The 24,343-nt window shown below is 52.7% G+C and overlaps 2 protein-coding genes across 2 annotated transcripts; one reads left to right on the forward strand and one right to left on the reverse strand.

The window, feature by feature from the left end:
• The first annotated feature begins 1,884 nt into the window (after window positions 1–1,884).
• On the forward strand, window positions 1,885–20,325 carry MED9 (mediator complex subunit 9). Its single transcript, XM_005523048.2, has 3 exons — window positions 1,885–1,916; window positions 15,994–16,182; window positions 19,547–20,325. Exons 1-3 carry the CDS (start codon window positions 1,885–1,887, stop codon window positions 19,761–19,763), a joined length of 438 nt encoding a protein of 145 aa, XP_005523105.2. The 3' UTR covers window positions 19,764–20,325.
• A 1,410-nt stretch (window positions 20,326–21,735) lies between these two features.
• On the reverse strand, window positions 21,736–23,671 carry RASD1 (ras related dexamethasone induced 1). The gene is made up of 2 exons (XM_005523049.2): window positions 23,285–23,671; window positions 21,736–23,039 (listed from the first exon to the last, which is right to left on the reverse strand). The coding sequence occupies exons 1-2, from the start codon at window positions 23,568–23,570 to the stop codon at window positions 22,492–22,494; spliced, it is 834 nt and encodes a 277-aa protein (XP_005523106.1). The 5' UTR covers window positions 23,571–23,671; the 3' UTR covers window positions 21,736–22,491.
• Window positions 23,672–24,343: the final 672 nt, after the last annotated feature.

Consider the following 24,343-nt stretch of genomic DNA (forward strand, 5'->3'; position numbering starts at 1 on the left):
GCTGCATTCCCTACAAATAACCATCCTGCAAGACAGTGTTCTGCAAAGCTGAAGGATGGCTTCTCCCTTTCCTGCCCAGTGAAGCTTTTAGCAGAGAAGCAATGCACCAGAAATGAGAGATGCTGCCTCTGGAAAGCAGTGAAAGGACAACCATCTGCTCACGGGTGCGTGGAGCAGCAAACTCTCCCCACAGACACACTGAAATCTCAGAGCTCGAGATCCTGGAATTGGGGAATAGCCTGGGTTGGAAGGGACATTAAAGGTCATGGGGTTCTAGTTCCCTTCCATGGGCAGGAATCCAGGTTGCTCCAAGCCCTGGCCTTGGACACTCTCAGGGATGGGGCAGCTGCAGCTTCTCTGGGCTGTTCCAGTTCCACTCCCTCGCCACTCCAGGCACACATCTTTGACCTGATCAATGTTTCCAAGACTCTGCTTGGAAATCCTTTGCTCAATTAACCCAACCAGACAGAACATTCCTGACCATCCCCACTGGCATCTTTCAGATACCAGTTTTTTGTGACTTGATCGTGAAAGAAACTGCCCAAAACAAGAAACTGGGGCAGCCCCTGAGAGGAACCAAATGAAATACAGAATGCTGGGAGTCTGATATACAACTTGCTACAGGGATATGGCAGGCAGCATTCCCAACCTTGCTCCCTTAGGGTGAAGAAGGCACCCTCACTGCCCAAACAGTGAGACAACTTGGCTGAAGACTGATGTGATGCTTCCAACAGGAAGTTTAGGGCGTGAATCATCCTTATTTTTCCCCTACAGAGAATGCAAGAGATGAAATGAGATTCAGAAAGTTGGATGTAGGATGCAGGAAGAGCAGACAGTTCCCAGAGTGAGAAGAGGGATTACTCCAGCCAGGACAGGCCCCACTCTTGCCCTGAGCCAGGCTGCATTTGCTTTGCAGAGGTTGTTTAGCCCAAACAAAGAATTGCAGAGAAAAACAGCTCCAGCAAGCAGGGGATCAACATTTTCTGTGTGGTTTGAATTATCCATGACTTTTGACCCAAGATTAAATCTAGTGTGTAACTGGTGGTTATATATTGAGTCATATGAGCAGCCTAATCGCAGAAACCCCACGTTCTCCAAACAGCCTGAGCCCCGTCAGGGCTGACTGCGAGCCGCTCACGTTTCCCAGCCAAAGCACCCTGCAGCTTTTGCATCATCCTTTTAATTCAACACTTACAAAGCATTTTTTTCATCCCACCGGTATCTCAAGCCCAGAACAAAACAAACCCAGCGACACCGTGAGCGGCCAGCCCAAGGAAGCCAGATTTCCCAGGAAGTTTGGCCTCTGGGCGGCTGCTCCAGTGTCTGGTAGAGGGCTGGGCTCACACTGCAGCGTTTTTCTCAGCAGGAGCTGTCTCTCCTCTCTATCCTCCATCAGCAATTCTCCTGATGCGCATAGAAATTGCCTTTTGACTTCTACCTCCAGTGTAATTTGGGTGAAAATGAGCACAGGAGTTGGAAAGTGTTGGTGGAGGGTATGTGGCTGGAAAAGGGGCTCTCCTGGGGTGCGACACCGGCTTTGATACCCACTGTGAACACAACAGGGCTTGGCACCACATGGCCCTGGCTCTCCCCAAACTAATTTTTAGCTGTTGGCACCTGCCTTTCCTCTCCTTAGGGCTGTGGGAGGCTGAGCTGCTTCACCTCTCCCGGAGAGCCTGGCTAAGAGCCATGAAAGGCTGATACCAGCCACAGGGATCGGCTATCACTCCTGCCAGTACAATCCTGCGGGCTCACCGGGTATTTCCCAGAACTGGTGGCTGGGACGGGGCTGGCACAGCCTTTGTGTGCTGAAACTCTTTGACATTCCTCTGCCCAGCCAGTCTTGGCAACAAGGCCAACCTGGAGACCTGGGGAGGACCCAAAATGGGGATGATCCAGGGTCTGCCCAAACTCTGGTGAGTGGGGAGTGTGTTGGAAGACACTTGTATTGTGCAGGGGGATCCCATGAGCTCACACACACAGAGTTGGCTGTGGGGGCCTTGCAGGAACAGGGCAGTGAGGGATGCATGGAGGCCATGGAGGGAGTAGGGTGAGGGTCTCACAGCCTCAGATCCATGTTTAGGGTTGGGAGAGAGATACCCAGCCTTTTCCAGCAAGGCTAAACTAAGGCTAAATCCTCTCCTTCCTCCTGCAATAACTCACTGGCTGGTGGCAACCCAGCTGGAAGAGCATGGCTGGTTGTCAGGCTGGTATGAAGCTGCTCAAGAGGCATTTCATCACCAAAGGCTCTTTGTCTGGAAGGCCAGCCACTGTCTCAAACTGTCCCAGAGGGATGCTGGTGATGCTGTCCCAGGTTTAGAAGGGGGACAGCTCCATCCTGACAGCCCCAGAACCCACCTGGTGTTCCCAGAGAAAAGGGATCCCCAGCAGTTCCCCAGGCAGCGCTGGCTTTGGTGTGACCCCACACATATCACCACTTCAGCGTCCCTCAGTTCATGGCAGATCCCAAATCTGCACACCTGATCCCACTACAGGGACCTCTCTATGTCCCTTCATGTAGATCCCATGCCCCAGGAGAATGCCCAGCTCCTTGCTGGTCTGAACTGGTGCAGGCATCAGCACTGGGCTTTCACCTGCTCTCGGTCAAGGTGGTTCTGCATTGCTTTGCAGTGAAAATAAAGAAACAGCTGGAGGGAAAAATTCCTGGTTAGTAAACAGAGCTGAGCAACCACAGACCTCTCACCCAGGAGGGGAGGAGGAGGGCAGAGACAGAGCCTGGTAGAACCCAGGATTGGATTTCAACACTCTGCAGAAGACAAGATGCTTGTAGTGAATGTATTTGTCTGGGTTGCAGCCCCATGAGCAGCTGTTTGGTCTGGCCACAGAGCCCTGCATGGATAAGGAGGAGCTGGATGGGAAGGGAGTAGTGACAGTCAAGGAATGAGAAGTGGTTGGGATTTGGAGTTGGCACTTGGAGCTGGCTTTGCCCTTTCCCTTCCCTGCCTCCCTGCAGAGGAGGGCTGTGGTGTAAGGAGAAGAGGTGCCTAGGCACCAGGGGTGTCCCAGATCCCAGTTATTTGGGAGCCCTGTATTCCCTGTATTCCCACAGCTCCTCTGCTTTGTGTTACTGCTGAACGACTTCCCTGAGTCCAACACCACATCTGCTGCCATTCTGCATGACTTGCTTTGTCTTTGGGTCACCTGGTGTATCCCCTGGCAGTGCCAGCTTCTACCACGTCCCTCCTGGATGAGGCAGATGAGCAAACTTCTGAACTAGAGGCAAAAATTTGCATTTTAAATTCTCATGTCTGTTTTTTTCCATGAGGGGAACAGGTGACTGAACACATGCACACTGTCATCTGTCCTGTGGATGCCACTGCTGTCCTCAGGGGACACTTCTCTGACCTCAGAGCTTTGTCCTGCATGACAAGGTAAGGTCATGCTGGACTAATGCCGAGGTTCCTTTGGTGCTGGCTGTGACAGCTCTGTCTTGCTCCACCTCCACCATAAATCATGGCAGGCTATAAATCCCTGCCAGCACTTAGGGACCCATCCCTGGGGAGGGCAACGGTTCAGCCCTGAGGCAGCAAAAACAAGAATCATGTTTTTCACAGGGACAATATCACTCAGAGGCACAAACAAGACCCTGGAGCAGGGGGTGCTGGCACTGCAGCACCTCGGGGTGGCACCGATCCAGCCAGACCCGTGCAGGGACAACTCAGGGCACAAACCCTTGGCAGGGCAGATACTCCCAGATGAATTTGGTCCCTGACCTGACTTTTATATGAATCCTCATGTCAGCACAAGGAAAAGGAACTGAGCAGGGCAATAGGGACACAGGGCAGGAATACATCGTGTTTGGGGGTTCAAGGAAATTCTGGGTATTCCTGCCCTGCAGAGGGACTGTGGCCAAAGGGGACAGGGATGGAGCTGCCCTGGGTGTCCCAGCTCCTTCCCTAGCCCCTTTCCCAGCTCTGTGCTTTACAATCCCCAATGTTCCCAGCCCCATAGCAGCTCCTGGCCTGTGGGGACTGTCTTCACTCAGTTTTACTTGAGCTCAGCCAGGAGAAGAATTTGGGGAGATTTGGGGAGCTTTTGAACCAAACACAAATAGCCTTACCCTGGCTTTCCATGGTACAGGCAGTTGAGATCAGGTTTAATTTTCCTAGTAGAGGTCCCCACAGCAGAAATTATGTGGGAATCTTGATTTTCTTCCAAAAAAAACCAACCTGTTTCCCTGCTGTGACAACTGCCACAGGAAGCCAAAGACTGCAAATGGTGGCATGAATTCGTCAGTGAAGAGACTAAATGGGATCTCAGCACACAAAAGGGGCAGAAAACCATGGAGGGCGATCAAAAGTGGCTCCTGGGAGTTACTGGCACAATCCAAGGATTTGCTGGGAAATGCTGCAGGAGCCTCTGTGTGCCCGCACGTGAACCAACGTGGCAGGACCCGTGTGATTTCTCATCACTGGCTGCTCACAATCTCTTCCACAGGAACTGGGCATATTATTTCTCCATTTGTGGGTGGGAGAGGTTGATAAGGAGCAGGGCCAGGAAGCAGAGAGACTGAGTTTTTTGTCCTTGGGGTTGTCCCAGGGCTTGCGCTGGGTGACAACAAAGTGCCAGAACCCCTCCTGCCATCAGGGGTTGTAGTGATTCACTTTTTCTTCTAGAAATCTCCCTTTCCACACCAGAGGAACAAAATACTCTCATCATCAGCTGCCTGCCCACCTCATGGCTGATATATTGAGCAGTGAACCATTGCCAGCCCTGTGCAGGGAGAGACTGCCCAGAGTTCTTCCTGATTTTGGTGCAGGGTCATATTGTCCCTAATTTCTGTGACTCAGAATTCCCTGGTCCCTGAGTAAGGACCAGCTGACCCTGCTCGTGGCGGGATGTGAGATTCAACCCCATTTTCCTACATTTTGTGAGCATAAGCATGGCCTTGCTGCAAGCCCTAGCTGTTCCCTGCCCTCATGTCCCCAGCCTTGTCCCCACAGCACAGTCCAGGGTTTCTGCCAGCAGCTCCTTGATGTCCACGAGTTGGATTTTAGAGGTGACACAAGGCACAGGCACCTGAATTCCTTATATGCTGGTTTTCTAGTTCAGTGCCCTGTGCTACCCAGAGCAACAGTCACATTTTTCATGGAGCAGCACTACAAACTCCCTGACCTCCCTGGGCTCCCCAGCTCGTGAGCCATGGTGAGAGCCAGGGGGGTTTCCAGCTGAAGGCTGAGAGCCACTCATCCCCGCTTGTGCTCCCAGAGGAGCTTCCCCAGCCAGCCTGGCTTTGGGATCTGCTGATGAAGGACAAAATGGGAAGGATGCAAAGAAGCAATGAGGCTGCCCGGGGTGTCAGAGCATGGTCCCCACCCCCGCCACAGCCGGGAGGCCGTAACATCCCAGGAACAGCCTGAAAGTCCCGTTCCAGCTCCCAAACTGAAAACAAAAGTGCGTCTTGTTCCCATCCTGTTTTCAAAGCCAGAAAGGTTGGGGCTGTGAGAGCCTTGCCAGGCTGGGCAGCGCTGCCAGCTCCTGTCACCTGCCCCGACCTCGGCTCCAGTAGGGACAGAAGTGTCCCACTGCTCCTCCTGGACATGGCTCCTTGCTGGCAGCACCGGGATGGCGACAGCTGGGGGTGTCCTCAAAAGTCTGTGTTTGGAGAATCTTGTGCCCAAGTTCATGTTCTTGAAAGAAGCCCAAAAAAATGCTCCAAGGGCCGGAGCAGCTCTGCCTTGGGGGCAGCTGGGGGTGAGACAGAGCTGGGGGTGTTTAGCCTGGAGAACAGAAGGTGACAGGAAGACCATCAAATCCCTTCCAGTGCCTAAAGAGTCTCCAAGAGAGCTGGAGAGGGACTTTGCACAAGGGCATGGAGTGACAGGACAAGGGGGAATGACTTCTCACTGACAGAGGGCAGGATTAGATGGGATATTGGGAAGAAATTCCTCCCTGTGAGGGTTGTGAGGCCCTGGCACAGCTTGCCAAGAGAAATGGCTGCCCCATTCCTGGAAGTGTCCAAGGCCAGGCTGGACAGGGCTTGGAGCAACCTGGATAATGAAAGGTGTCCCTGGCCATGTCAGGGGGTTGGGACTGGATGACTTTTAAAGTCCTTTCTAATCCAGGCCATTCCATAGTTCTGTGGGTGGGAATGCTGTGTCCAGGAGGACACACTATGGAACCCCTGTGCTCAGCACAGCTCCAAAGCCTTCAAACCCCTCCTGCAAAACACTATCAGCTCCTGGGAGTTTCTCTGCCACTGTGAAGGGATTCCTAATTCACCTCCAAATTCCCCAAGCACTGAGAAGGCTTTGTTTTCATTAAATAGGGCCATCGTAAGAGGGCTGGTGCTGCTGGTATCCAGGGCTCTGTGGGCAGCCCTCCTGCTGGGATGGGTTGGAGAAGAATGGAAAGGATCCATATGTCAGGAAGATTAGCATGGACCTGCCATTGCCATGTCAGGCTCTGAATGATCCCACTCCTCCCTGTGCCCTGTGCCTGCACCTCTGCTGCCTGCTCAGCGGAGATTATTAGCAGGGAAAATCATTAGGCACAGGGCTGGGAGCTCAAGGGACACGAGAGTGCCTCTGTCACTTGGAAATCAATCCCAGCCATCCGCTCAAGCCGAGCTTCCTCCAGCCCAGCTTGAAATGACAGCACTTTCACTCCATCTGGGAAGAGGAGGAGGGGTGGCTTCTCCCGGTCCAGTGCTCAGTGGGGTTTGCTGCCTTCCGGATACCAGAGCAAACAGCTGTGTTTTGCCCGTGGACCTCAACCACAGCCAAGCCCTGGGAAGAAAATTGTGCACCAGAGCCCTGTGGAGGAGGCAGAGTTTGGGGCTTTAGAGCCAGAAACTGCAGGAGACTGGGAGAATTTCATGAAGGGACATCACGACTAGCTCACCCCCTCAGTATCCAGGGGTGGAAAGAGGGTACAGGGAGCTGTGGGCTGAACAGACAAAGCTGCTAGCACACCATGGGATTCTTATTCTCAGGATAGTTGCCCTGCTTGACCCTGCAGCAAGCAGAGGGTTTTTGGGCACCCCATGCCTTGTTCGGGAGCAGCACACCCGACAGCCAAGTCCCTCCAAGCACCGTGTCCTCAAGGCGGATTTGGCATTCTTGCTCACAATGTATTGACATTCATTTTGACCTTTTAAATCACAAGGATGTTCTGTCCTTCCCAGCCAAGTACAGCCTGGATTCCCCGTGGGTGGATTATACTGTATATACAGTGCTGCAAATAGGGAGCTGGCAGAAGAGAAGTGTTTGTGTGCTCGCAGGGGTGCGGCGGTGCTGGGATGTGGAGCTGCTGCCAGCTCCCGGTTTTCCTGCCAGGATGCCCGAGAGGATGTGGCACCACGGCAGGAGGACGGTGATGGTGGCAGGAGAAATGCCAGCAGCTGGTTTGGTGGGGAGAAGGGATCCTACTAAAGCGGGAGCCGCCCCCTCGCCAGCAGCTCCCGACTGCTGCCGGATCCCCGCACTTCCCGTCCTCCAGCTAATTGCGCCTTTTGCTTTGAGGGAACATAAAGAACTACAGTTAGGAAACAACGTGAAAAATCGGCCACGAGCGCCCAGCTGGCTCCCGAGGACACTGCTTTGGGTGATCTTGGCCACCCAAATCCTTCTCTGGGCATCAGCAGAGGCGATTTCGGTAGAAAATCTACCCCAACCCTCAAAAGCTGGAGATGGTACGACAGGCAAGGTGTTCCCAAAGGTGAAAAATTAACATCTAACCCAATCCCTGGTGCAGACCACATCCTGTGCCCCGGGATGGCAGCAGTGGCAGGGAATGGAGCAGAGAGTGGGGTGCAGGTGCATGAATTTGGGGGGCATCATCCCCATCACCCTTTCCCCACACAGCCCTTAGGAGCTGGAGCAGGTCCCTGGTTGGGGCTGCCTCCTCCCTGCCTTCCTGGCCAGCAAGCAGGCTTTGCCACAGGCCAGCTCCATCCAAGGCTGTCACTGCCTGGATCTGGCCACCCTGCAGCCCCATGGTGCCAGGAAGGCCATTGGCATCATGTTCCCAGCCCAGATACGTCACTTATCTCTCCCCTTTCTTGCCCTGACACATTTTTTCCTCTCTCTCCTTTCCCAACCAGCTTGTAGGACTCTTATCTAAAACCCCAAACCAACCTTTCCCAAGGCAAACTCAGCACCCTCTTTTGCAAATTCATTTCTAGGGGCTTGTGTATTACATGAGGGGCACAAGTGACAACCTGGCAGCCAAACCCTTTTGTCTGACATCTTTATGCCACATGGATGTCCTCAAATCCCTTCCAGCCACCAAGGCAGGAGGGTTAATTTGAGGGGTGCACTGAGAACAAGATTTGCACTTGACAGTTGTTTGCAGCTGGTTTGTGGAGAAGGGAAAAGTAAGTGAGGTGTGGAGCCCAGGGTTGAGCTGGGAGCTGTGGGATGGGATGGATGGGATGCACAGCCTCTGCTGATGCTGCTCTCAAACCCACGTGTTTGTGAGCATGAGCAGAGTGGGAATGCCACAGCTGGCTGCTCAATACATGCTGCAGCATGGAGCAATTACCAGCAGCCATTCCAGGTGCCAGATGGGGCACAGGGAGAGAAGCACCGTGCTCCTGCCTTGTTCAAATGCCGTCCCTGTTGCCAAGCCAGCCTCGTGCACTTGAGCAGCCCCGATCTGAAGTGATGGATCCTCGGGTCTTGCAGAGTATTTGTTGGTGGAGGAAAAATCAATGCCCAGTCAGGGGTTCCTGCCACGTGGCTGCTTCATCCAACCCATCGCGTTGGTGCAGAGGGTGACGCCTGCTGCGGTCCTGGCTGACCGCGTGTGCTGGCAGCATGGAGCAGGGCTGCCTGATGGAACAGCGTGGGGAGGCTGTGACAAACCCTGCTGCCTGCAATGGCATTGCCCAAAACCAGGGACACCACCAGAACACAGGTCATCACACTCTGTGCAGCGACTGCACAGTAACAAAGCAGCTTGGCAAACCAGTACTGCAGTGAGGGGACCCTCAGCGTGCGGACTTTGCTTCAGGTGCCCGGATCCAGCCTGGTTTGGCCTTTCCTGGCTCAGAGGAGCCACTTTCCAGCCCTGAAATAGCAACTCAGATCATGCTCTCAGCAGCTGGGCATGATGATGCAAAATACTCATTATCCAGCAGGAACAATTAGACTTATGGCAATTATCTCTACAGTTGCTGGGAGATGCTGGAACGGGCCGGCCAGCAGCCAGGTCCCAGTGTAATCCCTGGGTGAGAGAGATGCGGTGCCCAGCCTTGCCAGCAGCTGCCATTGCCATGGAGGGCAGTGGGAGCATCCCAAGAGATTCCTGCAGTGCCAGGAGAGCTGGTTTTGTATGGGACGGGGGGTGAGGATGCATCAGTGTTTACCTGAATGCCAATGTCCTTCTCTAATGACATCTGTTTGCATTTGGACTGTTACAAATAAGCTGAGCCACACTGGGGTAAGAGGATGGTGTTAGGGATTGAAATGCTTTGATTCTCTGGCTTCCCTCTCTGCTGGATGCCCCCAGAGGAGAAGCCAGGATGGGTTTAGCTAATCCACAAAGTAGAAATGGGCAAAAGCTGGCTCCAGGCTGGATCAAGCCATGGACACCCAATGGTCATTGAGATGGGCAGCAGCTGCTGAGCTGGGCTGTAGGGCATATTCCTTTGGGAAAAAAATTCAGGGTTTTGGCTGAGAAATGCCCATGGGGTAGAGGCAGGAAGGACAAATTAATTCATTTCTCAACTCTGAACAACAAGGAGGGTTTTTCTTTTCCCCCTTAACATTGTTTGAAAACCTTATTTTGATTCCCCTGCAGCTGCTTGGAGCCAAATCTCCAAACCAATCCAACCCAAATAAATGACTCCTCCTTGGATTAATCAGTGTGCAGCTAGAATGGAGAGAAAGCTTTTGGGCAGGATGGGGCATGGCTGAGCATTGGATCACCAACTCAAGGAATGCCCAGGAGCGAGGGAGTAGGAGCTAAAGCAATGCTGGACGCCTGCTCTGGGAAACTTCTAATGAAAACTTTATCTGAGACAAAAATGTCACCACATCCTGGCCTTGTTTGTGCCACAAGAGTCAGCAAACTTCCCAGGAAAGTTTAGCTACCTGGTCATCAAAACCTCCCCGATACGCCTTGTTTATTAGCAGCTAAACATTAAGCCCTTGGCAAACAGGAATCCTTGGGGCCAGGGACACGTGACTGTGACAAGCCACTCATGGTGCCAGCTCCAGAACCGGGTGGAAGCTGCTGGTGTGGCTGAGGAGGGGGACAGACTACTCCAGGTGGGGGATGGAAGCATCCTGGAGATGGTTAGGGCTCACAAAACCCAAGGTCAGGAGGAGAAAGGCTCAGCAAAACACTGCTCTTGCCATGGCCCTGTAGAGATGAACCATTCTCAGGACAGGAGAAGGATTAAATGGTTCTTCACTGGAGCTGGAGGGAGACTTCTCCACCTCCCAAGATGTGTCTCCCACAGTGCCAGTGATGCCCCAGAAACCCACTGCTCTGCCGTGTAAAATTATTCTTTAAGGACACCTGACTGATCTTGCAAAGCCCATATAAATTTTGACTCATTTCAGTAATTAGGCCAATTATAGCAAAATGTTGTTTGCAATTCAAGTGAAGGATGGGCTAGAATCTTAACCAGATGCTTTTTCTGTGGTGCCAAAACAAAGTCTGAACAAAGCTCCTTTCCTCTCCCTCTGTGTTAAGTAACCCAAGAGAAACATTTTGAAGGGCTCCAGCATCAGGTAATGGCTTTTTCTGCCACGCTTGAAGGGACCCTGACAAACACACAAACAAAGCCTGACCCACTTTAGGAGAATAAGGACTGACTCCAAGAAAGGGAGCTGAGATTTCATTAATATCCTTAATGTGGCCCCATTAGTGAGTGTCTGCTACGTGCACCCAGGTAAATTTATCTGTCCTCTATGACACCTACGCAGTGTCCTTGTGCAGGGCAGTGGTGCCCTGAGATCCATGGATGCACAAGCACAGGGACACAAGAGCACAAGGATGCACCAGGGATGCACCCAGGAATGTACAAGCACACAGGGATGCGCGTGCACAGGGATGCACACTCCAACACCTTCCCAACATACTGGTTATGCATCCAGGAGCTCAGGAGAGAAATCTTTGCCTGGGCTGAGCCTTGGCCTCCAGTGCAGAATCTTGCAGCATTGCTTCAAGGCCATGATTGCATATTGAGAGTGAAACTGCTGCTGCCTCATGTTTTTGGCGGCACGTGTTCAGAGCTTCCCTCATTATTTGTAAATAATGGCAGGGACGTTGCTGACTCACCACACTGCAGCGGGAGCCAGCAGGGATCCAGGGCTGCTCTTGCCCAGTGGTAACAAGGGCACTTCCCTCTGCAGGCATAGGTTTCCTCAGGGACACCCCAAATTCACACTCCAAGTTCCTCTCTTGCTCCTCCTGCAAGGTGACTTTTGCCCCTTTGCCCTGGGTGGAAAACAGCCTGGCTGTGGGATGATCTTGTGGGATTCTGCAGGGACTGGTGGTCCCCAGGACTCAGCATTCTGGGATGCTGCATGGGCACAGAGCTGCCCAATGGAGACAGTGAGATCCAGAGCCACCTGCAGCTGGAGCTGGGCCAGGCTGGGGGCTGAGGCTGCTCCGGCTGCGTGTTTTCCTGGATCCGTGCTTCTGCGTAGCTGATCTTGTGCAAGAAGCCCTCGGTGCTCCCTTTGCCCATGTAATGGCCAAGGGTGCCTTCCCTGGGGTGGCCTGAGCCAGCCTCTGTGTTTGGTCAGCAGTGGGATGGCACTGGAGAACATGGTGAGGTCACTGGACACTCCCTGTGGCCTTGAATCATCCCCACTCAGCTCCTGAGGCTCAGAGCACGAAGCATTGGCCACCATGGCCAGGCCAATGCCCTGCAGTGACACCCATTGTGGGGTACAGGCAGCCTGGCCAAGCCTCCTGTACCACTTCTTATCCCAGGCTCTGTCCTGCATGCTGGGCTCTCCTTGAGGGTGGCCTTTTCTGGGTAGGAAATCCTACCCACCTCTCTCTCATGGGGTGATGGCCCTCCTCCCACAGCAGCCCAGTTTCCCCAGCAGCCAGCGACTCCAGGAGGCACTGGGGTGCTGTAGATGTCTTTGGTGCTGCTTGTTTGGATCTTAAATCTCAATGGCAGCTGGAGCACCAGCAGCTCTGGGAGCATGTGGGAGTGCAGGACTGACTGTTTGGGGCAGACAGACCTCCAGGGCCTAAATCTCTCTGGTAAAACACGGTTTCAAAGGATGAAGCTCGGCTCATGACCTGCCAATCCCATCAGCACCCCCATGAGAAGACTGAGACAGGGCCTGAAATGGTCCCAAGAGTCAAGACAAGGCAAAGCCAAAGACTCAGTTCACATCTGGTCAAAATGAGGGAGATCTTAGCCACAAATACGAGCAGTTGTAGGATCACAGCCATGACCTAACAAAAAGGTGCCCTGACCACAGCCAAGAGCTGGAGCTGTAACTTCTTCCTATCACCCCCTCCCAGGTGGCCACAACCCTGACAACACCCCCCACTGACTGAGCAATACAGACTTATCCCACCACGGCAGCTTAGCTAGACTGAAATAGAAAATTCAGCTGATGATGCAGTGCAGGAGCAGGAGGAAGAGATAAAGTTCAGGCTGGTGATAGCCACATAGTAGAAAATGATAACAGAGCTAGTGGCAACAGCACAACAAGCTCCAGATGGTCCAACAGCAAGAAGCAGAGCCCAGTGAAATGTCAGACCATCAATAAAAAAACATCAAGTCATTGTAAGGAAATAGTGAAAGGCACAGAGTCACCTGGTGCTGAATTAAATAACTGGTGGTAAATACCTCAAAAGTTCCCTTTGGAAGAGGACAAGAGGTACAATCTGTACAGAAGTGACAGGAGAAGAAAAAATAGCATTGGTATCATACAGAAACAGGCAATAACAAAAGATACTCTGGATACGGATTATTTGATCAGCTGGGTTTTAGGATAATGGGTTAATGAAATGTCTGGGTGAGCAATGAATGTACACAGAAAATCAGATGGTTTGGAAACATTCACACATTTCAGACGCTGCCTGTCCAGCAAGTGAATTGTACAAAGAGCCACAATTAAATTGAGGAACAGGTCGATCATTTGCACTTCAGGTTTATTACCAAATCCTGGGGGAAATTATTCATTTCATTCATCACTAAGTGTCTTTGTTCACGCTTTAGCTGCCTCACATGGAGTTTTCACGGGCTGCTCATTCAAACCCTTCTGATGAGGAACTGATAGTGGGTGAAAAAAAAACAGAATGAAAATTAGGGAGAATTGTAACCCACCACCAGCTCCTCCTGAGAACAGCAGATGGGCTGACAGCCCTCCCATCCGAGATGGAGACCTCAACACAACTGCCAAAGGATTTGGAAGGAACCGCACTACAAGGAAATAAAAAAGGTCACCAAAGTTACCCCCTTGGGACAAAGGTCTCACAGCTTGGAGTTCCATAAAGACAGGTGAATATTTGGGTGCAGCAGCACTGCCTCTCACCTGAGGTCAACACTGTCTGCACACCCACAACACCAAAAATCTTCTCTTCCCTGTCAGACCTGTCAGTTGCTCTCACCTCTCCCTGCAGCCCTCACCAGGGATATAAACACACTGTCAGGCTACAGACCCCAGCTCTACTGTGCCCTGGCGCAGGCTGACACCACGGTCTCATCTGACCAATTCAGCAGCATCTCCAGTGGTGGAGGAGCCTTTCGAACTTTAACCAGACTGTGAAACACCTTTGCTGTCCCCTGGACTTGCCATGAGACACAACAAGCCCCAAAGGACAGAGGTGGGTCACCTGGGGGAGCTGGAGGAACTGTTCCCACAAAGAAGAGAAGGCAAGAGGCAGGGACACACCAACTAGATAAGACTGTGTTCCAGCACTTTGGGAACACCAGACTCCAAATGGAAATGGAAAGGCAAAAAGAAACGCTGATTGACAGCACTTTAGTTACTGAATGGTATCTGCATGTTGTCACCTGCTGGAACAACTGCCTGACTCAACCATCAGAGGCAGGCATCCAGCAGCCCAGCAATTATTGCTGCCCTCCTCCAGAAAGCCAAGGGGAGAATTAAAACCAGCACAGTACTGAGGGAAATGTTCCCCACAGAGCCTGAATCAACTCTTGCTTTAGAAACAGCCCTTAAAAAGAGACAGAAATGAACCTCTTGGCTCAGCCCCATCTGAAGGACACAGCATCCTGTGCCTCCTGCTTGGCTCAGTCAAGGGCCATAAATACCACCAGCCTTCCCACAGGGATCTGCTCAGCGGAACCTGGGCTCCCCCAGGCTCCTTTGCACATTCCAGCATCAGTTACCGAACAAGGATCTATTCCTGACAGTAGGAACAAAGTGAGCGATTGCATCTGCTATATTTAGAGCAAGCAGCCAATACTCCCATTTAAATGGTTGCCAGCATTCTCATTAGATGTATAAATAGCCTCTGTTTGTTTTCAGAAGGAAATTGGTTTAAAAAAGAAAATTGCCTTCCCAGTCTTCCTCAGCCTATAACCATTGAGCAGGGAGGCCTATTTCAAATTAAAAATTAAATCACGCGCTTTGTCTAAGCCAAACCAGGAATAAAAGCTCTCAACTGTGGCTGGTATTATCCGTGCTGTGATGCTTTGTGTGGTTACAGGGGTTTGAGCACAGGGGCAGCACTTCACTGAAGCAAATTGAGGCTGCTTGGTGCAGCCTCCCTCTCCCAGCCTTGACCACTCACCATCCCGAGACATCTCTTCCTCCTGCAGGTCACTCACACCGGAGCTCCACTTCTTCACAGAACCCCAGAATGGTCTGGGTTGGAAAGGACTTTAAAAGATCACTTGCTTCCAATCTCTTGCCATGTGCTGGGACATCTTCTGCTAGACCAGGTTGCTTCAAATTTTGTCCAACCTGGCTTTGGACACTTCCAGGGATGGGGCAGCCACAGTTTCTCTTGGCAACCTGTGCCAGGGTCTCATCCACAGAGGGAAGAATTCTTTTTTCCCAATTTTTTTTTCTTTTTTTCTTTTTTTCCAATTTCCCAATATCCCAGGTAACCCAGTAGGAAGCCATTCCCCCTTGTCCTGTCACTCCAGCCCTTTTCCAAAGTCACTCTCCAGCTCTCTTGGAGCCCCTTTAGGCAGTGGAAGTGGCTCTGAGATCTCCCCAGAGTCCTCTCTTCTCCAGGCTGAGCACCCCCAGCTCTCTCAGCCTTCTCCCCCCCGTTCTTGTCCCTTTCCCAGCTTCACAGCAGTCCCAGCCCTGACACTTCTATTCTTCCTCCAGTCTCCAGCCCAGGCTCTCATCCAACACTCCAGCTTGCCTTCCTTCCAACTGATGCTGGCCATGCTTTCTCCTTTGAGCAGAAAGTCTGGTCCCATGTAAACATCTGTCCTTAAGGCATTTCAACGATCACATCCCCATCATCCAACCTGTATCGTTGCCATTTGCATTAAAGTCAAACGGAGGACACCAAATAACAGAAAAACATGGTGGAAAGCTGGGATATAAGAGACAGCGAAACTCTGCTGTGGTTATTTACACAGAATAATGCAATTTCCCCCTCAGATTTGGTTTGAAAGAGAGGGATGCACAGAGACTTGGGACACAAATCCAACTGCACACCAACACGGCTGGGAGCCATGACCAGACAGATAGCTCCTGGGACCGCTGGGTGGTTCCTGGGATCCTGGGTCTCGGGGGGATCACTGGGGGTCTCAGGAGGGATCACTGGGGGTCTCAGGGGGATCACTGGGGGTCTCAGGAGGGATCACTGGGGGTCTCAGGGGGATCACTGCAGGTTTCAGGAGGGATCACTGAGGGTCTCAGGAAGGATCACTGGGGGACAGGCGCAATCACTGTGGAGGCATTTGAGGGGATCACTGCGGGTTTCGGGGAGGACCACCGGAAATTTCAGGCGGATCACTGGGGATGACAGTGACGGTGCAGGGCACGGCCCCACTCCCCGACCCTGAGCGCCGCCCGGTCCGGCCCCTGGCTCGCTGAGGGCTCCGGCCGCCGTGAGGCGGAGCCATGGCGGGCCCGCCCTGCTCCGCTCCGTCACTGCCGGGCCCGGCCTGGCGTCCGGGCCCGCGGGCCGCGCCGCTGAGGAGCCGCCGCCGCCGGAGCCGCCCGCCGAGCAGAAACCGCCGCCGCTGCCGCCCGTGCAGGAGGAGTTCTCCTTCCTGCCGCTCGTCCACGACATCATCAAATGGTAACGGCGGGCACGGCCACCGCCATCCCCCGCCCCGCCGGGCACCGCGGCCTTGCCGCCGCCGCCCCGCTCGGACGGTGCTGCCTCACACCGGAGCCATCGGGGCCTGCGTGAGGAGCAGGGCTAAGGGGTGGCCTCGCCCCAGTCACAGCATCCTCGGGGATGCGCTGGATAGGGAGTGAGGCAATGGAATGCCCCCTCGAGTGATGTTCAGCCGGCATCCCCAGGATGCTCTGGATGGGGAGTTGGGGCAATGGGGTTTCCCCTCGAGTGATGTTCTTCCAACCACAGCATCTTTGAGATGCCCTGGATAGGGAGCAGAGTTACGGGGTTCCCTCTAAGTTGTTTTCTCATCCTTAGCATGCTCATAATGCCTTGAACGGGGAGCTGGGCTATTGGATCCTCCCTCAAGTGATGTACTCCCAACCCCCGTTTCTTCAGGATGCCCTGAACAGGTAGCAGGGCAATGGGTCACCCCTCTAGTGATGCTCTCCATCCTCCCAGCATCTGCTTTGCCCTTTTTCTGTCAGCTGGAGTTCCTGGGAAGAGTGTTGGAGGGAGCTGGCACAGCCCCAAGTGCATCTCTCTGATTTGTGCCAGTACCTGGGTGGTGTCAGGGTCACCTGAGCAGTGCAGCTGCTCCCGTGGCTCAGGTACACTGCCCCAGCACTAACCCTGGAGCAGGAGCACTGTGTGTCCGCTGGGTTATTGCTCCAGAGAACTGTACTCTTGGGATGATAACAGCCTCAGAAAGTACAGGCAGTGCGTCAGGAACGCAAGCCATTTCTGGGCAGTTGTAAAAAGGAGGATGGCTTCCTCAGTGGGACATACACTGTTCTCTTCCCAGCTCAAGATAAGCACTGTACAGGTGAAAGGTGCCGGTACAAGAGTCCTGAGAACCGACATGTTTCTAACCCAGGAAAAACCCTCCAAAGATGCTCATCTGAATTCCCAGAAAGGGGATGTCTCTGCCATGGAAATCCATCCAGGCAGGCTCTGTGCTCTCACCTGGGCACACTGCAGGGTGAGGCAGTGGGCATGGGAAGCATGAATTGCTTTCTTCCTGCTCTCTTCCTCCGCACTCATTGAGGAGCTGATTTGTGTCCTGCTGATGTTTCATTTGGAGCAAGCATGTCTGAAAGGTGAGGGAGGTTCATCCCTAATGGCTCTGCAGCCCAAGCAGCCCAGTCCATGGGAATGAATGCCTTTGACATACGAGTCCAGAATGGGCATTAGAACACAAACACTGTAATTTCATTTAGTTTCCCCACTGTGCTAGGTGTAGGCCATCAAGTTGCCCCCAACCTTGATACTCTCTGATCTGTGCAGACCACAGAGTGAGGCTAAATCCCCTGCCAGGTGTGTGCATGTACATCACCAAAGTGGTCAGTAGCCATGGGCTGAGACCTCCCAGATTGTGATGTGTCACTGATCAGGTTGTTGTGACTCACAGGTGACAGTCCCAGAGATATCTTGTGCCCTGTCCCACCGAGCCACCCACTCCTCCCTTGGCTTCACATGGGGAGATTCCTGGGTAGCTCAAGTCAGTGTAGGTGCTGAACAGTGTGGCAGAAAGGTGGCACCTTGGCAGCCAGAGGTGGGATGTTTTGCCTCCTGTCCCTGACAGATGGCAAACCAGCTGTCCTCTAACACTGCCTCGAGTGGCAGAGCCCAGCCCTGCTGTTCTGACACTGACTCAGCCATGAGGACACATCTCCAAGGTGACTCTGTGCTCCAGAGCGAGGATGTATCACGTAAATCTGCTGACATTCAAGGACGGGTGCTGTTTCCTGTTTGGGTCTGGAGAAAGTTTTCCTAAACAGGGTCTGCTGATATTTTCAGCCTTGTACAGTCAACAGCATCACTGCTGAGGTCCCACTATGTGGCTCCACCGATGGTGGGTTGGCTGATGTGGTGAGGAACACTGTGCCTTAAGGCGGGGTTTGTGCCCAGTCCATCAGCACAGGCTGTGGTTGGATGCTGTGTTGAATTCTGTGTTAGTGCAGGCAACTGCAGGCTCTTCCCACACCCTTCTCACTCCCATCTCTCCGTGCCCCCAAACAGGGAATTGCTTCAGTGGCTTCATCCAGCAAGAAAACTACCCATCAGGAAAATAAACCAACCAACCCCAAAATATTTATCCCTTTGGATCAACAAGGCAACAGGCAGCTGTCAGTTCTGTTTGAGTGGGGATGGGGATGAGATGTGGGGAGGACACCCCTGTCAAAGCCAGCCTACAGCTGTGTGAATGAAAGGCAGTGTCACCCCATCCTTCCCCAGATGTGCTGGGGTTGGTTGTGTGTTTTTCTGTATTTTTCCACTGCTGACCTGGCCCTGAGTGTCTGCATAACGGGGAGACATTATAGTACCAGCTGCAGTTTTATTTAGAAGGGAATAATGAATATTTTGTTCCAACAGGCTTTTGAAGCAAACGGCAGCCATCTGCTTAAAAGTTTTGCTCTCAGCCATGTCACGATTCCCCAAAGTTATAATCGAGCACCTCTCTGCCCTGGTCATGCCAAGCAGATTTATTTTTAGGTCTGGCTATTGAACAGGCTCCCAGTTTTTCAAAGACCATTAGAATCCTGCTCTCCCTATTAACAGGCAGCCTGGAAGCGGGGACTTGCTTTTGCCTGGAATCAGTAAAACTTCTTGCTGGTGCTAACAAAGCTGAGTCAGATACTAATGAGGGTTCAAGGGCAGACGCTGCCTCAGACAACACTAAGCCTTGAAAAGCACAGAGCTGGCTGCAGAGCCAATTCTGCTGCTCTTAAAAAACCCACCCCAAACCAACCCAAAAAAACCCCCACCGCTTCTCTTTTATTAAGTATAAATCCCCAGAGACTCCTTTTAAATCTCCCAAGTAGCATTTTCTCTGCCTTTGGACATTCTGTGACACTTTGGGGAACAGTTTCTGTTTTCTGCTGTCATGCTGTTTGACTGCATTGATTTCTTTGTATTACAGCAGCAACAGGTCACAGGTGAGACTGAGATCTTTTTTCCAGGTGACTACACACAACACATATGCAATCTTACCTTCCCAAAGAGAGGTACAGGAGTTCAGAGGGAGAATTTAGCCTGCTCCAGGGTGATGTTTGAAAGCTGCAGAGCAGCTCCTAACCTGATTAATGCATCCTGAGGTGACTGGATTGTGTGCTGGAAATTGGCAGGAAACCAGTTGCCCCCTAAGCTACCCAGTCTATATCTATCTGTGTCATTTTATTGGGATAGGTGAATCAGGTGTGTGTAGCTAGATACCAGGAGCAATTTTCCAGTGAATTCCAGTTTAAACCCTGGTTGTATTGGAGATTCCAGTGTTTTCAATTAGAGAATTCACAGTGTCTCAATTTCCTCTCCTCTGCAGCATGGACAAGGACAGCCAGGATGTTCACCAGGTACTGAATGAGCTCAAGAACAAGTTCCAGGAGATGAGGAAGCTGATCAGCTCCATGCCTGGCATCGGGGTGAGCCCAGAGCAGCAGCAGCAGCAGCTGCAGAACCTGCGGGAGCAGGTCCGGACCAAAAACGAGCTGCTGCAGAAATACAAGAGCCTTTGCATGTTTGAAATCCCCAAGGAGTAGGAAAGGCACAGCTCCACTCTCTGGGTCTGAGATACCTCCTACCCAGGCTGAACAGGGTGGCAGAAGTTGACATTTCTTGCTTCAGGTTTTGTGGTTCCAGTGCTGTGGCGTTGTGCCTGTGTGGACCATGGGTGTGTGACACTGAGCCAGGACACCGTGTGCTCTCCTGGGACGATGGCAGCGGCACGCTCCCTTCATCAGCTGCAGGGCTCTGCACTTATATATCCCATCTCCTGTTTTCTCTCTGGGTGGGGTTCTTTTTTATGTTCAAACAAGCAGGAGACATTTTGCTTTCTCCTCACTAAGGGTCAAAGTACCTGCTGGTGAAAAAGGGGGCATTTCTGCATTTTTTTTTTACTTAAAAATGGCCAAAGATCAAAAGGGAACGTAAGAGGGAAGCATGAACTGTTTGGCCCTGCTCCTGGAAAGAGTCTCTGGTACTCTTTCCATTCCCTCTGTGTTGGAAGAGGAGTTATTGCTTTCAATTACTTTTGTATTTCTCTTTTTAAACAATTGGTGGTTGTGTTTGAGATGAGTCAAATAAAGATATATAAATTCCAAACTGCCCCTCTTGTGTGTTCACTGAGTGGATGTGGGCAGAGCAGGATGTTGGCAGCACATGGGATCCTGGGCCCAGCTCCAATGTCTTTCCCTTTTGAAACAGAGGAAGGGCAAGAATCAAAACAAAGGGCATAAATGATAAAATCTTTTAGTTATTCCATACTAAAGTCAGGCTCAACAGGACTGGCAAGTTCCACATCCAGGGGCTTCCCACAACCACAAACATTTGAGCAGCTGGAACGGGTAATTCTGCTCAGTGGGATGGTTGCAACTCACCTGTAGTTTTTACTACCTGAGTTTTATTACCTGTAGTTTTTAACTCACCTGAGTTTTTACTCTGTCCCCAGTGAGATTCTGTACTAGTACTTTCTTTGGGAAGGTGCCAGTGTGTAAACTCTGAGTAAAGCAGAACACTGAGATAAACAAAGCACAATGTACACATTTTTTATTACTGAAATTGCCTTTCCACCAGCCACTGCCTGTCCCAGCTCAATAAATTCCTGTGTCTCATGCTTGGATGATGTTTTCCATTCTTTTGCCAGTTGCTGTTCCTGTGAAATCAGGCATAGGCAGAGCTGGAAGAAACAACTGGTTGCCAAAGAAATGTCTGGCACTTAGATCAGGAACAAGTTAACTCTGTCAACTTGAATCCAAGTTTCAAGCGAAGCTGAGAATGGTTTGCTTTGCAATCTCGCTCCCCCACCTTTTTTGTCCCCCAACACAAAGTTGTTTTGTGCCTTCAATACAATTTTTTTTGCCATTAATATGTACTAAACACAGATTTGTGCTGCTGCATGAGGGGGAAGCAGAGGTTGAAAAGCTGGAGCTGGGAAAAGCCGCCTTTGAAGAGTGATCCTGTTTCCCTTTCACTTCCAGCAACGATTACTGCAACTTGTTATTGGGAAGAGATTAAAAACCATCAGATGTAAAGGTGACCTTTCGAACAAAGTACTTCCTTTACTCATATTGCAGAGTAAAAACAATATCCCAGCTGGGGTGCCAGTGAATCAGTCTGTGTTGACATCATTAAAGTGTGCTTAGTTAATCAGCAAGGAGCATGAAACACAATCAGCCCTTTCTAACGAAGTGATGTCAGTTTGCTGGGTGACTGCAGGCAGTGACATGCCACTGCCCGGCGTGTCGTGGGGCTGGCAGCACCGTCACTCGGCGTAGTGGAGTGAGGAAAGAGTGCTGGCTCAGTGACCCGTTGGAGTGAGTAATTCCCTGCGTGGCCTCTCGTTACCCTGTGTGGCAAAAACCCTGCGGCTTGCAGAGGCGGGAACCTTTGCACTGGGAGTCGGAGAAAATGGGGCAATAGAGGGCTTGGGTTTGTTACCTCGCAGCTCAGGCCTTTAGTTTAGCAGGCTTTGCTATGGGATAGGGCAAGGAAGCAAAGGCAAACCTGCAGGTGTAATTTTTTAAAAGATTTTATTAATTTGTAGAAAAAATAAAACATCAAGTTTCACCCACGGTAGAAACACTTGAAGATTTTTTTTTTTTTTGTTCATGTCAATGACAAACAATACCTACATAAAGTGCCTATTATTTTATTTTGTAAAACCCTTCCCGCTCCCCCCACCCTCCCCAAATCTTGCAAATCAAACAAGACAAATGTAAACAAGAGTCAGTTTTTTGGTCCATCGGGGCTGTAACTCTGCAACAGCTTAGAAGTCTTCTGCATGTGTTTTGCAGACACAAATGAACACACAACACAGAGCCAGAGTCCGTGCACAGCTTCTCAAGTTGGAAAAAAAAACAACAAACAACCAAGAACCAAGCCCAAAGCCCCAGGCAGGTGGTGGCAGGCCCCTGCCCTCCCTCCTGAGGTTTGGGAGGGAAAGAAACAGCAAGGTCTGTGCCCTCCACACTCATCCTCTCACCTGGCTGCCCAGCAGCTCACCCTTTCCCTGTCCCTTTGCCCAGAGGAGGAGGCTGTTCCCAGTGACATTCCCTCCTGCCCTCCAAAGCCTCCCCCTTCGCATCCCTCGCTCCCAAAATGCACCCCCAGGGAGGAAGATGATGAAAGCGGGAGGAGGGAGGCTGGGGGAGAGGCGACGCCCTCTCTGCCCACGTGGGCACCTGTCCCAAGTCAATTCGGAAACGAGCATCTTTCCCCTCCTTTCCTTCTTTCCTTCCTTCCTTCCCTTCCCGTGGCGAGCGGGGGCTCCTAGCTGATCACGCAGCGATCCTTCTCCTTGCCGTGCCCGCCGCCGATGGCTTTCTCCCGGATGTACATGAGGTCACTGTGCACGCTGGGCCGCCGGGCGAAGGGGGCCACGATGCCGTACGCCTCCTCCGTGCCCCGGCCCCCCTCCTTCAGCAGCTTTTTGCCTTTCAGCGCCTTCTTGTGCAGGATGTCGCAGTACTGGACCGAGACCTTGCGGTGCAGGTCGGGGCTCATCTCGCTGGGCAGCTTGGCCATGGCGAAGAGCGCCTGGAACATCTGGTCCAGGCTGCTGTTCCTCTTGGCTGAGATCTCGAAGTAGGCACATTTTTTGGGGTCCCCTCCCACCAGCTGCTCGATCTCCCGGGGCTGCACCTCCCGGTAAAAGTCCCGGTCGCCCTTGTTGCCACAGATGACCAGGGGCACCTCTATGTTCTCCTTGGTTTTGTTCTTCAGGCACGACTTAGTCTCCAGGATTTGCTGCTTCAGGCGCTGCACCTCCTCAAAGGAGTCTCGGTTGTCCAGGCTGAACACGAGGATGAACACGTCTCCTGGGGACAAGGAGGGAACGTGAGATGGTTGCAGGGATGGGGACAAGAGGGACCCACTCCTAAGCCGAACAGAGGCTTGGAGAGGGAAGGACCAGGCAGCATCCTCCAGGTCCTGCACCCTCCAGTCCACCAAGAAGAGCTACCCAACCTCTTGAACACACAAAATCATACCTCCCTCCTCCCAGGACTGCAAAAACATCCCCACACTGAGCAGGAATCTGGCAGAGGGACCTCCTGACAAGTACCTGTGAGGATAGAGAGGCGGCGCATGGCTGGGAAGGGGTGATTGCCCGACGTGTCCAGGATGTCGAGCTGGTACACCTCACCACGGATGCTGTAGAACTTGCGGTGGAAGTCCTCGATGGTGGGCGTGTATTGCTCCTCGAAGCGCCCGGTGAGGAAGCGTGAGACGATGGCCGTCTTGCCCACCTTGGAGGATCCCAGGATGACCATGCGGTAGCAGTTCTTGGCGGGGATGCTCAGCTCGGCCTCGCTGGGACACATCTTCTTGATCATCGCTGCCAGTTTCATTGACACCGCCAAAAGTGCAGCTTGCGCCGAGAAGGAGAGGAGAAAGAAGGAGGAAGGCGCTGCCTGCCCGGCTGCTCAGCCCCTCTTCCCTCTCAGGAAGGGTCGGTGTGAGCTCTGCACGGCGGCCGCCGCGTTATATGGAGCCGGCAGCGACCGCCCCTCGGCGCGTCACGGCCCGGGGCGGCGGCGGCTGAGTCAGCGCCCGGCTCCGCTCCCGGTCCGGCCCGCGCCCCCCGCCGGGCTCCGGGCTGCGCACACCGCTCCCGTTCACTGCCCGGCTGGGGCTCCGGCTGCTTGGCAGCCCTGTCCCGTTCCCAGCCCCGCTCGCACTCCCGGGAGTGCACAGACAGGTCCCGTTCCCATCCCGGTTTGCGCCCCCGGAGATGCGCAGCCCGGTCCCATTCGCAGCCCGGTTGGAACTCCGGTGCTTCCAACTCCCGCTCGCACTCCCGGTCCCTTTCACAGTCCCGTTTGCAAAGAGATCTCTTTGCATCTCAGCACGGGCTCCCCGTGCTTTGTACCCGTCCCGTTCTCAGCCCGGTGAGGGCTCCCGGCGCCCCGCAGCCGGCTCGGGGCTCCCGGGGTCGGGCGGTGGGTGACCCCGAGCTGCAGGAACCTGGGGCGGGGAGTGCAGAGGGTCCCACGCCACTCCCTGCTGTGCTTTTGCTCTGGTTTACACTTGCCCCGTGCAAATGCCCGAAAGAGCGGAGAAAGGACCCCGCTCGGAGCGAGCTCCGGTGCGCGGGGCCGGGAGCAGAGAGAAGTCTCGGTGC

This window comes from Pseudopodoces humilis, chromosome 18 (genome assembly GCF_049639895.1).
Source record: "Pseudopodoces humilis isolate 2021_Gansu_Grassland_sample_001 chromosome 18, ASM4963989v1, whole genome shotgun sequence".
NCBI lineage: Eukaryota > Metazoa > Chordata > Aves > Passeriformes > Paridae > Pseudopodoces > Pseudopodoces humilis.